The sequence below is a fragment of the Corythoichthys intestinalis genome, chromosome 20 (genome assembly GCF_030265065.1).
Source record: "Corythoichthys intestinalis isolate RoL2023-P3 chromosome 20, ASM3026506v1, whole genome shotgun sequence".
Classification (NCBI taxonomy): Eukaryota; Metazoa; Chordata; class Actinopteri; order Syngnathiformes; family Syngnathidae; genus Corythoichthys; species Corythoichthys intestinalis.
The window spans coordinates 38,109,597-38,127,561 of record NC_080414.1 but is presented as its reverse complement, the minus strand read 5'-3'; the positions used below and the strand labels follow the sequence as shown (position 1 = coordinate 38,127,561).

General features: G+C 41.1%; 1 protein-coding gene across 2 annotated transcripts in view; it reads left to right on the top strand.

The window, feature by feature from the left end:
• The first annotated feature begins 11,404 nt into the window (after positions 1-11,404).
• The window catches only part of phf19 (PHD finger protein 19), a 52,998-nt gene continuing 46,437 nt past the window's right edge, over positions 11,405-17,965 (top strand). The window contains exons 1-2 of one of the 2 annotated variants that reach the window (XM_057824935.1): positions 11,405-11,514; positions 16,025-16,192. In XM_057824935.1, coding sequence (XP_057680918.1) covers positions 16,031-16,192 — 162 coding nt within the window. In that variant the 5' untranslated portion in view covers positions 11,405-11,514; positions 16,025-16,030. Of the gene's footprint in view, positions 11,515-13,471; positions 13,582-16,024; positions 16,193-17,965 lie in introns of those variants that run through there. The other variant, XM_057824934.1, reaches the window with a different exon arrangement.

The following is a 17,965-nucleotide window of genomic DNA, read 5'->3' as shown; positions in this document are numbered from 1 at the left end:
AAATGCCGCCAGAAGTGGCTTGGCGCGGCAGCGCTTACCCTTTCCCCTGTTTGATGCTGCGTGTGCCAGTGACGCTATTCCAGCAAACCCAAAAACAAGCAGTCCAAACGCAAGGCGTACTTTTCTGCAATTTATTGATCTCTCACATCGTGGCAACTGAAATATACCAAATGAATACATTTAAAACGTTGTACAATCGTATTTTTCCAAGCGTGAGTAGCTTCAACAGTTTAGCTTCATGAAAAAGTTCGCCAAAAAAAAAAACCACACATTTTCCTTTCAAATTCAATACACAAAGTTACTAAACACTTACAAAGCAGAATGATAGGCAAGGCTTAGCAAGGAGAGCAACTTCATTGAGGTTAATCACAGCCGCTGAGAGAGAAACAAGTTTGAATGCAGGGGGGAGAAAAGAGCGTCAAAGATCGTTAAAAGCGACAGATGATCTTGTTCTAAGCACAAATTCACGTTCGCTGGAAGAGGAGAGGTCTCACTCCCAATTTTTTTTTTTTTTTAGATGAATGCATTTGCCAGCATATTGAATTTGGTGAGTAATGGTTTCAATCGTTTTCATATTTTGCGTTATGACAAGTTACTGCCGTTCGTTCCAGCTAGCATTGAACACTGCCAGAGCTAGCCAAATCTCTGGTGAAAAAATAGCTCCCGTTAAGTTAGCGTCAAGCTTATGTATTTAATGGTAATATAAAAGCAGTGTTGTCAGTAACGCGTTATGTGAGTAATGCGTAACAGTAATCTGATTACTTTCTTTCAGTAAAGAGCAATCTAACGCGTTCATTTTTCTAAATCCGTAATCTGATTAAAGTTACTTTCCTTGATGCCTATGCGTTACTATTTTGTTATTGCCCCATAATGTATGTATAATGAAGAATACTGTAGTCATGGGAGTGACATCACGTGTCACATTTTCTAATCGGGGATGGAAAAAAAACAGGTGACGTGTTTTACCATGATGCGTGAGCCGTGAGCGCTGGGAATTTGCGGTCAAAACAACATAGCCTTGCTATCTCGCCAGGATGCAATTAAATAGGCAGGAGATATACTGTACTACAAACGGCTGCATTTGCACACTGGAAACACAGCCATTACTTCACATTTTTGTCCAGTAAAGATGACAAAAATATCTCCTTGCGCTGGCTCTAAAAGACTGTTGACCGCTAAAGCATCCAATTCAAGCAGCACCTGGAATTACAGCACAACGGGTAACAAGACAGCCAGGACTTTTTGATACTGCTCGTGCTCAATCCTCTGTTCAAGCTCAGTTGTTGTTGAGGGTTTTGAAAGCTTAGGTTTAAAAAAATTCTAAATATCCATCTTGCCTCCTCAGCTGTAGTTTTGGCTAAGCAAAGCAAACGGCTGTCTCTCAGGTGCTATAGTCACAGGATCTGTTCGAAAAATAATTTGGACCCATTATGAAATACTTTGAAGGATTCTTATTCATTTCATTCATTTTTGTTGTTTTATTGCTCTAAAACTTTTATAGACAACATTTTAATGGTCATATTCAATGGTCTATACTTAAAAGGGGAAGTTCAGAATTTTTTACATTAGGCTTAATCTTTGAGTTAGCCTGGGTTCAATTAGTCGCTGGAGTTGATTTGAACAAATTCTGTGCAGTTTGCCAGTTATTTGATAGTTTCAGGGCTTCGGAGTGAGAGCGCGAGTCAATGGTGGTTGAAATCAACTCCTTCAACTAATTAAACCCCTGCTAATTTGAATATTAAGCCTTATGTGAAAAATTAAAATTGTCAAATTCGCCTCATGTATCGCCGACGGAGGACATTTTGGCAGAACGCCGGAACATATTTCCTCCACACCCTTCTCACCTTTTTAACCCCTGACCCATTTTCATGCCTGTTAAATTATTTGTTAAAGTACAAATAAACACATAAATAATAATAAATCACAAATAAACAATGAGCTCAAATGCTGATAGAATTAACTAGCGTAGCATCCCGATTGAAAAGGTGGTCTCTTAAACTGATGGTTTACAACTTTTATTCCATCCTTGATGTAATCACACTGTAAGAGCTATGGTGCACACAAATAAAACAACACAATTAGAAATTAACAAAAACTTTTCACCTTTTTCCTTTTAAACCTTATTTATATATCAATGAATTGCCTTTACCTTAATTTATTACCTTATCATTGACAATCTCTCCCTTGAGTGCAATCACTGTATATACTGTATATATTTATGACCTTTTAACCTTATATAATTTTCTATACCACAAAATAAACCATAACATGAAATAAACCTTTCAGTTAGCATTAAGGACAATACTAATAGCCAGGGGTGCACATAATTTTTTTGCCCAGGTTCTCAGAGGAGGACCTGGAGATGTGACTTGGTCCTCATTGAGCTTGAGAGACAACCCGCCTGATGCGATAAATTTATGACAAGCTTTACTTAGAGCCAATTAAGTTTAATTAATTATATTAACAATTAATGCTTGATTAACATCAACTGGCACAACAAAATTGCCATTACTTTGGAATGTAAAGAAATAAAAAGCACCAATTCAAAATAAAGGGCATTATGCGGCTCCCACATTAACTGCAACCCTATTTACATTTCAAGATCACTTTATTGTGCTAAGGTTTTGTACATGGAATATTTTCTTTCAGATATGTTTTATTCAATGTTTTAATGTACATAGACAAATGAAAGATTACAAAATAATCATAGAAGTGAACAGAGGACTAAAAGAAAAAACAAAACAAAAACAAAAACACCCCACAAAACAAACACAAACACCCACCAACAACCCCAACCGTCCTGAATGGTTATATTATATAGGCAAACCATATATAAAAATTATGAGGTATTAGCAGTGCATCACATAGTCAAGGCTGTTGTATTTATATTCATACTGTATATGTTTTTCTCATGGGTTAGTTTGAGTGTTGTGGAAATAAGCCAAAAAAGGGTCCCACGTCTTATGAAACTTTCCCCTTGACTTATTCATAGAGAGGCGCAACATTTCTAATTTGAGACAGGACATTAGATCTCGAAGCCACTGGTCAAGCGTGGGAAGGGCAGTCCCCTTCCATCTTAGTAAAATTGCACGCTAAGAGCAGGGCAAAACTGACCAAACAGTGTTCTGTAGTAGACAAGTGACCATTATCTTCACCAAAAATACCAAACAGCGCGAGGATAGGGTTGATGCCAATATTCTTGTTTAGTACCGTGGACAGAGTTTGGAAAACGTCGTGCCAGAATTTCTGCAATTTGGGGCACAGCCAATACATATGAATCAATGTAGCATCTCCTAATTTGCATTTATCGCAGGTGGAGGATATGTTCGGGTAAAAACTGGACAGCTTAGCTTTTGATATATGAGCTCTGTGCACTACTTTAAACTGGAGGAGGCAGTGCCTAGCACAGATTGATGACTTATGTATTGATGAGAGTATGGAATCCCACAGTTTATCAAGGAGGTGCCCCACGTCCTGTTCCCAAGCTGCCCTTATCTTATCAGTTGCTGATCCCATTGACAATGAAATATAATTATACAGTTTTGACAGCGCCCCTTTGGGGACTGGATCAAAGGAAAGAAAGCGGTCAATAGGATTAATACTGGGTGCTAAAGGGAATTCGGGCACATACGAGCGCACATAATGCCTGACTTGTAGGTAACGAAAAAAATGCGTTTTGGGCAGGTTATATTTCTCGGTCATTTGAGTAAATGAAACAAAATTTCCATCTTCAAACATATCGGCAAAGGATTTAATTCCCTTATCATGCCATATTCGGAAGTTATAGTCAAAGGAAGAGGGAGTGAAAAGGTGGTTAGAGGCAATTGGACTCAAAAGAGAGAATAGACTATAGTTAAAGGATCTCCTGAACTGGACCCATATCCGAAGGGTATGATGTATCACTGGGTTAAGAGAGGTTGGTATATGACAGTCAGGTGGTGCAGCAAGAAGTGCGGGAAGAGAGATGTTTTCACAGGAGTCTAGCTCCAAAGACGTCCAACCCGGACCATCCAGTTGGAGAAAAAAGTGAGTCCAGAAGGCAATATACCGAATATTTGCCGCCCAGTAGTAGTGGCGAAAGTCTGGGAGCCCCATTCCTCCATCCTTCCTGGGTTTCTGTAGTATGGCTTTACTGACCCGAGGCCTTTTGCCTTGCCATATGTAAGAGGAAATAACGGAATCTAAAGAGACAAAAAAGGATTTAGGAACAAGTACTGGTACATTCTGGAATAAATATGTAAATTTGGGAAGTATGTTCATTTTTTATTGAATTTATGCGTCCAGCAAGCGTTAATGTTAAGGGAGACCACTGTGATAATGATGTTCTAACCTGATCTAACAGAACAGTAAAATTATCTTTTAGTAGATTCTTCAATTGCCGTGTAACGACCACTCCTAGATATGAAAACTTTCTCTCTTCAATCTGGAACGGGGTGCTGCTATGGTCCAAGTCCGACGCTTCTCTATTAACTGGGAATAATTGACTCTTAGATATATTAATCTTATATCCGGACACTGAGCTAAATTGCTCCAGCAATGAAAGAGCAGCTGGAAGAGAGGTATTGGGATCGGACACATACAGGAGAAGATCATCTGCATACAGGGACACCCTATGCTCCCTACCCCCTCTCCAAATACCCGAAATATCCTGGTTATTCCGAAGTGCAATTGCAAGTGGTTCAATTGCCAAGTCAAAAAGGATGGGACTTAGTGGGCATCCCTGGCGGGTTCCACGACCCAATGCAAAGAGATGAGAGGTTATATTATTTGTTTGAACTCTTGCCATGGGAGAAGTGTATAGCAATTTTATCATTGCAACAAGTATTGGACCGAGTCCAAACTTTTCCAGGACCTTAAACAAATACTTCCACTCAACCCGGTCAAACGCCTTTTCGGCATCAAGTGAAACTACAGATTCAGGAGTATTACTCGGGCTTGAGTATAAGATATTAAATAGCCGCCGAGTATTAAAGAAGGAGTGTCGATTTTTAATGAAGCCAGTCTGATCCTTCGCTATTATTAAAGGAGCAACTTCCTCTAACCAGTGTGCCATTGCTTTGGCAAAAATGTTTGCATCTGTATTCAACAAAGAGATTGGTCTGTATGAGGCACAGAGAGTGGGATCCTTGCCCTTTTTTGCAATTAGAGTTATACGAGCCTCGTTCATAGACTGGGGGAGTGAGCCAAGCCTAAGGGACTCAGAGAAGACCGTGACAAGGTATGGCGAAAGTAGTGCTGAAAATGTCTTATAGAAATCCGACGATAGGCCATCAGGACCCGGCGTCTTCGCAGATTGCATGGATGCGATAGCCCGGGCTATCTCCACCTGGGACACAGGACCCTCCATTTTCCCCTGTAATGTTGGTGGAACTGTTGGGATAGGCAAGGGATCAAGAAAGGCTGCAATAGTAGCATCATCATCATCATCATTCTTGTCAAATTGCGAGGTATACAGCCGTGAGTAAAAACTTTTAAATGTATCATTTATTTCAGTGGGACCAAGAGTAATATCGCCATTGTCTGTTTGAATGCGTGTTATAAATTGTTTAACTTTTTGGCCTTTTAGTTGATTAGCTAGTAATTTCCCAGTCTTTTCACTGTTCTCATAGTATACACTTTTACTTTTTAATAGAAGGTTTTCTGTTTGGTATGTGGTGAGGAGGTCAAGCTTTGTTTTCAATTCTACACGTTGGTTAAATAGCTCAGGGGTTTGATCACGAGCGTACTGACGATCAATCTCCTGAATTTTTGATATCAAATTTGATTGGTCCTTTTGCGACTGTCTCTTCAGACTTGCAGTAAATGCAATAATTTGCCCTCTTATATATGCTTTAAATGTGTCCCAAACCAGAAGCGAGGATACACCAGGTGTGCAGTTAATTTCAAAGAAAAGGATAATATGTTCTTTTATGTAATTGACGAACTGAGGGTTTGAAAGTAAAACAGGGTTGAAACGCCAGTGCCTCATAGGCCGGGGAACATTGGGAAATGACATCGACACCACAATAGGGGCGTGGTCAGATATGACAATACTTTGGTACGTGCAAGAGTTGACCAGGGGGATAAGTCTGCTATCAATAAAAAAATAATCAATTCTTGTGTAAGTGTGATGGACACTGGGAAAAAAAAGAGAATTGTTTTTCTGTAGGATTAAGAAACCGCCATATATCCGAAATCCCGAATTCAGTGATGAATGACCGAATGCGCGATGCGGATCTACTTACTACTCCTGATCTGCTAGAGAAGCGGTCAAGACTCGGGTCCAGCCAGCAATTGAAATCCCCCCCCAGCACTAAGTGATGTGTTTCTGACCCATTAAGTAGAGGGAAAAAATTGTCAACAAAAGCAAACATCATCGGTGTTCGGAGCGTAAACATTAGCAAGTATAATTTTTGTATAAAAAAGTTTCCCGATAACGATTATGAATCTCCCATTTGGGTCAGCTGTGACATTGTCTGGTTCGAAATGTATATGTTTGGCAACCAATATAGAGACCCCCCTTGCCTTGGCCTCAAATGCAGAGTGAAAGTGCTGCCCTGGCCAGCCCACCATAAGCCTGGGGTGCTCAGAAGCCCGTATATGTGTCTCTTGTAAGAAAACAATGTCCAGTTTAAACTGCTTTAAATGATTAAATACCTTCTTTCTTTTAATTGAATGATTTAGGCCCTTGACATTCCAGCTTACAACATTAAGATCCCCATTCATGTATCGTCCGATCTATAGAGTATATTGGTACTGACATAACATCGTGTAAACCCTTTATGATAGCACTGCCACATTCTCTCAAAGAAAATAGCCTTTAGAGTGCCTAAATTTAAGCAAGAAGAACTGCTTCTCCCTCCCCATTTCCCAGCCCGTTTAAAGAAATAAGAAAACACACAAAAATAAAATAAACTTCCAAAAAACCACTATACAGAAAGCAACAGTAAGTTGCAAGCTCTCCCTAACTTTCCCTATACTGTACATATACTTCCTATCCACCTAATCTCAGTCCTGCTCCCATATATGTAACAGTACCCCTACATTAGTAGTCCCCACATAACCAATTATTCTGCCCAGCATGAAAGGCTGAGGGGGAAATGAGTGATAAAAAAATTAATAGAAATACAAGCATCAGCCTAGCTGTTAGCATCACAGCATATAAATCAACCGTCAAGTAGTCAACGCGAAAACATGGGCAAAATAACTAGAATAAATTATCAGTCAATTGTGCTGTGCCAATATGAGAAAAAAAAAGGGGGAGGAAAAAAGGAGGAAGCAAACAAAAACGACCACAGTCGACACTGTGGCTATCAACGTTAGCTCCTTATGCTAATGCAACCTCTGGAAGTAGTCAATTGTCAACAAGATCAACTGGAATGATAACGTTACCACTACTCTCCAGCTGAGTGTCCTGCCGCATCGTCACGGTGTGCTTTCAAGAAGATCGTGGCGTCCTCCACAGAAGTGAAGAACTTTTTCTTCCCGTCCTTGGTGGAGATCCGTAGCCTGGCTGGATACAGGAGCGCTGGTTTGTAGCCTTGTTGATAAAGCCTCGACATAATTTCCCTGTAGGCCCGGCGTTGTTCCACCACTTCAGGATAATAGTCGTCGTAGATGGCGACCGGTGTTCCACGGTAGGAAAGCTTGCCTCTCCTGTTTCGGGCTTCACGTATGATCAGTGCCTTCGTCTGGTAGTGGTGGACGCGTGCTATCACCGCTCTGGGCTTGGATCCCATAGCTGGCTTGGCTACCAGAAGTCTGTGAGCTCGATCGAGCTCCGGGGCCTCGAAGAGAACCTCTTCGCAAAAGATTTCCTTCAGTAGCTCAGAAAAAAACACCGCGGGCTGCGTGCCTTCAATTGATTCGGGGACGCCAACTATTCGTAGATTGTTGCGGCGGCTACGTGACTCGAGGTCGATTGTTCTTGCTCTTAGCTTGTTGTAGCTGTCATCCATAGCCGCGCACTTGGCTTCAAGCGCCGCCATTCTGTCGGTGAGCTCGTCAGTATTCGCCTCAAGTGAGGCGATGCGGTGCCCGTGATCAATAATCGTCGCCTGCACGACGTCCAATTTTGCCTCCAGTGGTGCGATGGCAGATTTAAACTCTGCAGAAAGTGCAGTCTTATGCTCTTCGAGTAGCTTGGTCAGAGCCTCCATTCCGTCCTCGGATACGGCTGGAGCCGATATGTCACCCTTCTTTCGGGTCGCTTTTGTTGCCATATTTGAAATCTTTTAGGCTGGTATCAGCAAACAGGCAGGGAATCGTCCGGTTTTACCTCATAAAAAAAAAAAAAAAAAAGTGTAGATGAGGCTCAAGAAACGAAAATATGGAACGGTGGATGGGAGCTTGCAAAAACCGCGTCTACTCCATGCGCAACCCGGAAGTCACTGCAACCCTTTTTAAAAGTGGGATGTCCTCCCCATAAGACCTTATTGACCGTGCATGTTTAGCTTTGCAAAATGCGAGCAAAAAACACGTTTGTCAGTGCATGTCGCTGTTCATTACCTTTATTCCGCCACTTGTCCATAGGGCGAGCGGGGTCCTGTTTGACATCGATAGTTTGCTTAATTGCCACATGCTCTGTTTTTTTCGTGCTTTTCAAAGTTTGGATGGCTGAAATTTTTTTACCCTTGTTACCGGCACCCCCAAGGGGCCGCTGTTACTTTTATTATGACCGGCGTTGTCAGTATGGAGCAGTGAGAGAGAGAGTCGTGTGTGGAAAAAGTGCGCAGTTAAGTAGACTCCAGTGCTGTGTCCCCCATGTTTTATTTTTGTTAATAAAAGTGCCCATAAAACGCCATCCGACGCCTCTCGGTGTTGTTAATGCCCGCCGCCACCTTCCTGAAGAGGAGATAGGACGAACCGAAGACAACCGACGACAACGAGCCAACGTGACTCGCCGGTCCACTTCTCACTACGGTGGGAAGTTGAGAGTACCGCCAAATTAATTACCAGTCGAAAGGGCGAATTGGTAACACCCTACATAAAATGCGCTGCTCTTATCGGCGACATTGGGATTCTCACAGCACATTTTGTACCGCATTTCCGTGCAAGCATCATTTGCTTCTAGCCATGGTACCTCCTACTTTTCAGCAAAAGTCCATTTTTTCGGTAGCTCCGGTGACGTCTCTGTCGTCTGTCTGTCTCGGTGACGTCTCTGTCGTCTGTCTGTCTTTTGACGGGGGTGGGGGAACACGGAAGTAATTACTCAGTGTGGCCTGCCTCTTTGACATTTTGAGAAGTTATTTTCTCGTGTCCGCCGCAAATACGGTGGTCAGCCATCGGTACGCAAAAGCGTATGGAAGTCGTTGAGGGCCAGCGCGTTTGTCTACGTCCGGTACGCATGCGCGCATGCGGACCACTTATGTGCACCCCTGCTAATAGCACTTATAGACCCTACCCACCGACGTCACAAAATCACGTGCTAGCTGTATGGTTCCGCCCCCTTGTCCGTCATTTTGTGTCTGTATTATCAATGGTCTCAATTGATCCAGCAATTTATAATGCATTTCATGGAAGACCCGGTGCTTTCGGATGCCGTAAACTCACTTGATGCGTTGCATAAAAGGCGTTATGTGGAAAAGCTTCAGTTTATCCATTCGCCAGATCCATATTTCATGCCTAAATCGATGTTTTTCGACCCGCTGTCTCCGCCGTATTTGCCTGACATCTGCTAGCTACCCTGATATGTACAACTATCTTGTCCACACAAAATCAGCCTATTCTCACGAAAGTTTGAAAAACTTTAAGAGCTTGGAGGCTTATAAATACTTCGTTGCTGGTTGAGTGAAACAGGTCCTCGTCCACGAAAATTCGGCAGGAATCTATCTTGTGCTTGGAAAGGTGAGTTACGAAATTTTCAATTCAAAATCTTTTGTTATTGCTAACATCCACTGTCAAGTCTAATGTATTTCATGTCCTTTGTCAATGGAGTTAGGGCTTTTAATGTTTATACGGTTTAGCGATAGCACTCTCACTACATGCATACGTGTATGTTGTCGGCGATTAGCCTAGCAATGATCTTAATTGTGGTTGTCAGCCCAAAACCCTCTAAATATATATTAAATGCATCTTACCAGATATAAAATGACTACTACATAATCTGCGGTAATCGTTTGGAGGCCAGTTTTCTCGTCGAATTGCAGCAGCCCATCTCGCTCTCTTCTCTCCGGGTCTCTCGGAATCCGGTAGAACTTCAAGTCTCTCCGTCTTCTCCGTCTATCTTCTCTGTTATTGCAACCGACCGCCACACACGCCTTCACCATTTTGATTATTAATATTAACAAGCAGAAAAACACGTCGTAAATAGGAGGAATGTACGTAGCCGTAACAGGTAAACATGATGTGTTGACGGACAATTGGGCAGCACCAGTCTGGAGGAAGGAGTTGTGACGTCACGTGGGTAGGGTCTATAGGCCCATTGTCAATGAAACATTATTATTCAGTAAGGCGACAGCACCCTCTGGTGTACAAAAACTGAAAAAAAAAAAAAAAATTACAAACGGTGACGGCGCTTGAGATGTTTATTCACAGCCACCATGCAGCCAAGCTTGGCGTTGAAGAGACAGGACAGAAGAGTGTACCCTCCGTTGTTTCTTTGAAATAAGTCAATGTTTTGGACACTCTGGTGCGCTTTTTTTGGCTTTGTGCCGCTTTCCCCGCTTGCATCCGACATTCTTAACTTTCCACGCATATATATATTTTTTAACCCTTCATTAACCGTCCACGGGATGTTGTGCTCGTTGACGGATTTACGTCATCGATGACGTCGACTATGTCGGGACAGCTCTAGTACTTTTACTTCGTTACATTCCACCACCAGTGTTGTTAATCTTACTGAAAAAAAGTAATTAATTATAGTTACAAATTACTTCTCCCAAAAAGTAATTGCGTTACTAACTCAATTACCTGAATGTAAGAGTAATCAGTTACTTGGCAAAGTAATTGGTGATAATTACTTTTTTTTTTTTCCCCTCAAAAAAAAAAAAAAAAAAAAAAAAAAAAAAAAAAAAAAAAAAACATTGGCCACACTATGTGAAGTGTTTTTGTGGAGGTTTTTGGTACAATTGGCCCGAGCCCAATTCTTTACCCTAATTTACCCTTTACCCTGAATCAACTGTTAAAAGTTGTTAAAATTGCTCCCACTATTGCATTAGTTCCCTTCTCTCTACTTTCGACATATGAAAGTTTTAAAACTGTTTCATCATTTAAAGATAGATTCAAGTCAAGATTTTGCCGATTTAGAAGTATTTTAGATAAAAAGTTACTTAGGTTCGCGAGGAAGGTTCTCTACAACAGAGCCGTCCTAAAAAGCCTACTGCTTTAAGATGGCGGCTGTCATTTTGCATCTAGTTATATCTATATACAGTACATGTGATATCTACCATGTATACCATATCTACCATAACATGCGGGCGTAGTTTGTCCGGCTATCGGCTACAACATGTATTATTGGAGCTACCTAGCATCGCGTTTGCTCGGCGTCACAACTTTCTTGCCTCCTCCCCGCTCCTGCTCTGCTCTGTCGTCTCGGTGAGTCCGTCTCCCTCAGACTTTTCGACCAATATAGTAATGCATGCCTTTCCGTCCTCAGTAACGGTAACGGCGTTGCCAAGATGAGAAAAGTAATTAATTAGATTACCCACTACTGAAAAAAATAACGCCGTTAGTAACGCCGTTATATTGTAACGCCGTTATTAACAACACTGTCCACCACTGATCTTTTGACACATGAAATTATAATCAATAGAAGGAGTTCTACAAATACTTTGCTTTAGCTAAACGTCGTAGCTAAAGTAAGCTTATTTACATGAAATACATAACTAATTTAGCTAAATTAGCTACACTGCATTTAATTTTAGACATTTTGTAACATTACAACACATGACTTTATTTTCGTAATATTACGATTTTTTTTCTTGTACTTACAAGTACAACTTTAATCTCATAGTCCTATTTTTTGTCTTTTTTTTCGCCCTAATACTCATCGTATATTAGGGACAAAGACGAAAAAATAGGACTTATGAGAATAAAGTCAGAATGTTACTGGATTAAAGATAAGTAATATGATGAGAAAAACCGTACACGTGGAACAAAGGGTTCGAATTTGTTTAATGTGACAATACAAAATATGCTGATTTAACCCTTTCATGCACAGATTTTTTTTGTCCAGTCAAAATTAGATAATGCTTATATAATCAAAATAAATCATGTAAAAAATAATATATAATTTGAATAATTGAAAATTAATTTAACTCCGAAGTTCTAAGTGGTAGTTCCTAGTTTGTTTCGTCACTTTGACATATAAACACATTTGTTTCCGAAAAAGTTTGGGTTTGTGGTCTCAACTTTTAAATTCTATTTTCCACTTTTCTTTACTGTTGCACTTTCTAATGTTTATATATTTGTGTGTGTGTGTACATTGTCCTTCTTATTTTGTTCTAGTTTGACCTGAAACACAAAGAAATGACATTTAACAAATATTTCCTGCATAACTTGGATGTAAAATCCTAAAAGTTGGATATAGCCTCTGAGTTTAGCAAAACCAAACCTGTACTTCTTTAGAGGCATTTTTCATTTAGTTTGGACCCAAGCAGCACATAATGATTACAAGACAGGAACAAAATTGTATTATTTTCTGTAACATGGTGTAATGTATAACAATAACAACTTACTACCCTTTGATAAAGAAAATCATATTTTTATTAAACAATTTGTAAAAATGGTATATATGGTTTTGAAGCGGGTTGCTTGTTAAGAGTCTTTATTGCTCGCTCTGAACTCTCGTACACTCTCTCTCCCTGATGAGCCGGAACGCGCGCGGCTCTTTATAAGGTCCGTCACGTGACTGTGACGCAGCCGGTAACGCGCTCGGCCAAACAGACAAGTACGGTGGGTGAATTATGTCCAACAAAGGGTCACCACAGTTTATTGTTTACACCTACCATTTTATAGATCAGTGGCCTGTGATGGTTGGTTGTGGAGCATGGTTTCCCAAAGCACCAAGAGCAGCAGAAAAAATGGATAGCAATGGTCAGTCCTCAAAACATGACATAAAAGGCTTTTGAAGGGGAACACGGCAACACATCAACATCATCCGCTACAAATGTATAATTACGCCACGCGTATACAACTAAAGCTCGACATATACATCATAAAGCGCCTCTGATAGAATACAGACTATCTTTTAAAATTCAAAAGGGGTCGTTTTTTTTTTTTTTTATCAACTTAACTCCGAATATACTTGACAGCCAGCCATTCATATGAATGCGGTCCTCCCTCGTCGAAGCGATGTTTGGAACTACCCGAATCTCCACCACCCGGAAGTACCCGGAAGTAAAATCTTACAATGGATCCCTACGGGAGTGTCGCAACTCTCTTTCTTTACGGCTCTGGTTTAGCCTGGGCGCGCTGGCCTATCATCGCTCGTCATGGTGGTGACGTATACAGTGACTTCCCATATGTAAATGAGGGGGAAAACCAGAGCGCCGTTGGCGGGAAAAGCAAACAAAGGGCGACGTTGGAAATTTGAAACGAACGCCGAGCAGAGCGCCCACAAAACAAGACGACTACGAGCCGCTTGCAGGAAACGTCAACACGGTAATTTACTCACCATATTTTAAAATTTTCCAATGAGACGTTTGCTCGCGTATGTCCGACAAAAGACAACGCGAAATACAGTCAAACGCGAGTCTATTGACAACCCACGTACCGTACGTACGCACGCACGCTCCTTTGTTAACTAATTGTAATATGTATGTATAGGGGAACTAATATGTAACGAACTAACGGTATTGTGCATAACTTCTCTGAACGAAGAAGGCGCACTGCGCATGCGCAGACTGTCAAATAGTTGAGAATTTGACAGTCATTTGACAGTCACCGATGCGCAGCGCAGGTGGCAAGTTCATAGACCGACCCTCTGAAGATAGTTACGCGACGAAACCGGTACCGTGTCGCTTGTGACGGACGCGCAGTCGGAGGCTGCTTGTGTGACCCCATGGCTTTTAGTGAATGAGTTGTCAAACAGTGGATAACAGTATCTGCAACCTGTCAATAGTATGCATGTTTTTCCAGAATAATGACCTCGAATCAGACGTATCCCCTTGAAGCTGCACCAAAAAGTAACATTTCTGACTGCAAACGGGTACTGTACGAGTCTGGAGCACTTGATTCCTGATGTTTTAAAGAATAGAGGACCAAAGATGCCATAATTAAAAATAAAAAAATAAAATAAATGAAAGTGAAAATATTAATGACTTTAATACAAAAATAAGATTCAAAGATGAGAAATGAATGAGGTGAAAACAGCCAAAAACAAAGATATGAATTGAATTAAATATTAATAAAAGCACTTTGCATTTTTTGGCCTGTGCGACTTAAACTTAGGTGCAATTTATAGACCCTACTCACCAACGTCGCAGAATGACGTGTCGCTGTATCCGGCCGCCATATTGTCCGTCATTGTTTATCCGTATTCTCAATGGTTTCAATTTGTCGTGCAATTTATAGTGCAATTCATGGAAGCCCCGGTGCTTTCAGACGCTGTAAACTCATTGGATGCGTCGCATAAAAGGCGTTATGTGGAAAAGCTTCAGTCTATCCATTCGCCAGATCCATATTTTATGCCTAAATCGATATTTTTTGACCCGCTGTCTTCGCCCTCTCTGCCTGACATCTGCTACCCTGATATCTACAACTATCTTGTCCACAGAAACTCAGCCTATTCTCACGAACGTTTGAAAAACTTTAAGAGCAGCACTCTAAGCAACATTACCCCGTGTGACCCTTCCAATTTTCTAAGATGGCGACAATCAATTAAAAAAAAAGTTGACTGCGATGGCCGACGCTTCAAGGATAGGTGGATATTGGACTATTTCTTCAATAAAACACGCAACAACTGTGTCTGCCTCATTTGCAAAGAGACAGTCGCTGTTTTCAAAGAGTTCGATGTGACGCGATAATGATCTTACCGAACAAGACACGCTGACATGTACGACAACATTACAGGAAAGATACGCAGCGAGAAATTATAGCAACTTGAAGCTAGTTTCATTTCACAACAGCAGTATTTCGCAAGAGCCTGAGTGTCGAAAGAGAACGCCACAAAGACGAGACTGTTGAAATTATGAATAATAATTTTTTTAAAAAGTAAAGCAAATGTGACACACAGAAGGGCTTGCTAAAATTTGTTTAAATATATTGTTCTATGTAAATCAGCCAAGGTAGCCCCCCGCATTTTTACCACATCAAATCTGGCCCCCTTTGCAAAAGGTTTGGACACACCTGTTTAACTGATGATCCGTAGACGAGGCCAGCTTCTTTCACTTGGTACCAGCTAAATATTATTCAAAATGTAATGATGGTGGAAGAACTAAGCATCTTGAATTTGAAACTGTGTGTTGTTGGCGATTAGCCTCGCAATGATCTTAATTGTGGTTGTCAGCCCAAAACCCTCTAAATATATATTAAATGCATCTTACCAGATATAAAATGAGTACTACATAATCTGTGGTAATCGTTTGGAGCCCAATTTTCTCGTCGAATTGCAGCAGTCCATCTCTCTCTCCTCTCCAGGTCTCACAATACGGTAGCACTTCAAGTCTCTCCGTCTATCTTCTCTGTTATTGCAACCAACCGCCACACACGCCTTAACCATTTTGATTATTAATGTTAGCGAGCAGAAAAACACTCCATAATAGGAGGAATTTACGTAGCGGTAATGCGTCAACAAGTCGAGTTGACGGACAATATGGCGCGGAGGTGTGGTTGTGACGTCATGTGAGTAGGGTCTATAGTGTGAAAAATACAGTCTTTATACATTTTTTTTTGGTAATATCCGTATACCTCTGGGGTATTTTGTTGCTTGTTGCCCTTAACTTATTCGCTTCCATTGACGTTTTTAGACATCCAATCCATTTCAACTGGGAAGGCTGGCATAGTTTGTCTGGGGCCCGGAAGCGATCGATTGGCTGACCCGTGGCGATGTCATGTGTCGTGACTCAGTGAGGCGGAGTGACATGCGTGTTTGCGTGTGTCGCAGGTGAAGATGCCAGAGGACGTCCTCGAAGTATCTGGCCTCGCAGAGCTCGAAGGCGTCGATGGCTTCGCGGACGACGATGAAGACGCGGCTGAGTCCGGCCTCTGCGCTGGCCAGTTGGTGCTCTGCCGTTGGTCGGACGGACTCTATTACGTGGGCAAGATCCTGAGGGTAACGTGTTGCCAGATGGGAGCGCCTAAGATCTTTCCCTGATACAACTCCAACTATATTTTAAGATTGAGTATTATGGCAGTGGCGCATCAACGTTGTCTCTAACTGCAGCGACAGCTGCTATATATATACAGTGGGGAGAACAAGTATTTGATACACTGCCAATGGGAAAACCGACTGGCAGTGTATTAAATACTCACTCTGTATACTCTGTATACTCTCCTCACTGTATATATATATTAGGGGTGTAACGGTACACAAAAATCTCGGTTCGGTACGTACCTCGGTTTTGAGGTCACGGTTCGGTTCATTTTCGGTACAGTAAAAAAACAAAAATGCAAAATATAAAGGTGCTGGTTGTTTATTACACACTTTTGTGTTTTCAACAATAGGGACATTAGCCTATACAAAGCTTGAATTCTGCCCAAAAAGTAGGGTAAGATCTTTCCCTGATACAACTCCAACTATATTTTAAGATTGAGTATTATGGCAGTGGCGCATCGACGTTGTCTCTAACTGCAGCGACAGCTGCTATATATATATACAGTGGGGAGAACAAGTATTTGATACACTGCCAATGGGAAAACCGATTGGCAGTGTATTAAATACTTGTTCTTCTCACTGTATGTGTATATATATATATATATATATATATATATATATATATATATATTAGGGGTGTAACGGTACACAAAAATCTCGGTTCGGTACGTACCTCGGTTTTGAGGTCACGGTTCGGTTCATTTTCGGTACAGTAAAAAAACAAAATGCAAAATATAAATGTGCTGGTTGTTTATTACACACTTTTGTGTTTTCAACAATAGGGACATTAGTCTATACAAAGCTTGAATTCTGCCCAAAAAGTAGCGGGTATTTAAAGATAATCCAACAACAATTTGCCTTTCAGACCCCACGTATTGGTAAGCTTTCTTTCTGAAAGAAAGAAGATAAAAGAAGTTCTGTGCTAAAGAGAAAAGCAATCCCAATGACAAAGATTTTAACATGTATTTTACAAATGAAATGCCTCAGTGAAATATTTTTTTTTCTTATGAACGGTTTTCAAAAGCTTTATTGGTGGATTTTCTCAAGTTAAAGGGTATGAAAACGCAAAGGGGGTGTGAGACATCAATAGAACTGTTACGTGCCAAGATAACAAATATTGATAAAGTTAACAAAAAAATCAGTCACATTAATGAGCAATTATCGAAAATGACGAACATTTCCGAAAGTGTTCCGGAAACAGCCGAATGGGGCGGAGACGTCATAACAAGGAAACAAAAGGTCGAGGCAGGTGCCATCGTTGTTTATCGACGAGAGAGTTGCGTTCGTGTTTTATCAAAAAATCGCTAAAATGGTTCAAACCTGTCATGCTATGTGGTTTACAAATAGCCATTTGTCACAATGTAGTACCCATGAGTTCCCGAACGCGAGAAAAAGAGCTGGACTACGCAGACAATGAGTAAAGTTCGTCAGTGCTAAGAGGGCTAATTTTGCAGACCCAGCCTCCGGCACAGTTTTGTGTGGTGCACATTTTACACCTGAAAGCTATACGAACTATGGGCAAATGAAATCAGGTTTTGCTAAGAAATTGCTGCTGAAAGCAGATACGGTGCCCGGTGAAAGAGGACGATGACTGGCTCTGATGAGACCACCTCACCACCCCAGGCAAAGCAAAGGAGGGAAATGGCCAGAGTGAGTACTCTTTTATAATAAAAAACATATCACGCATTGGATATAGGACTGAACACATGTATAAATTATCGCTCGTAAAAT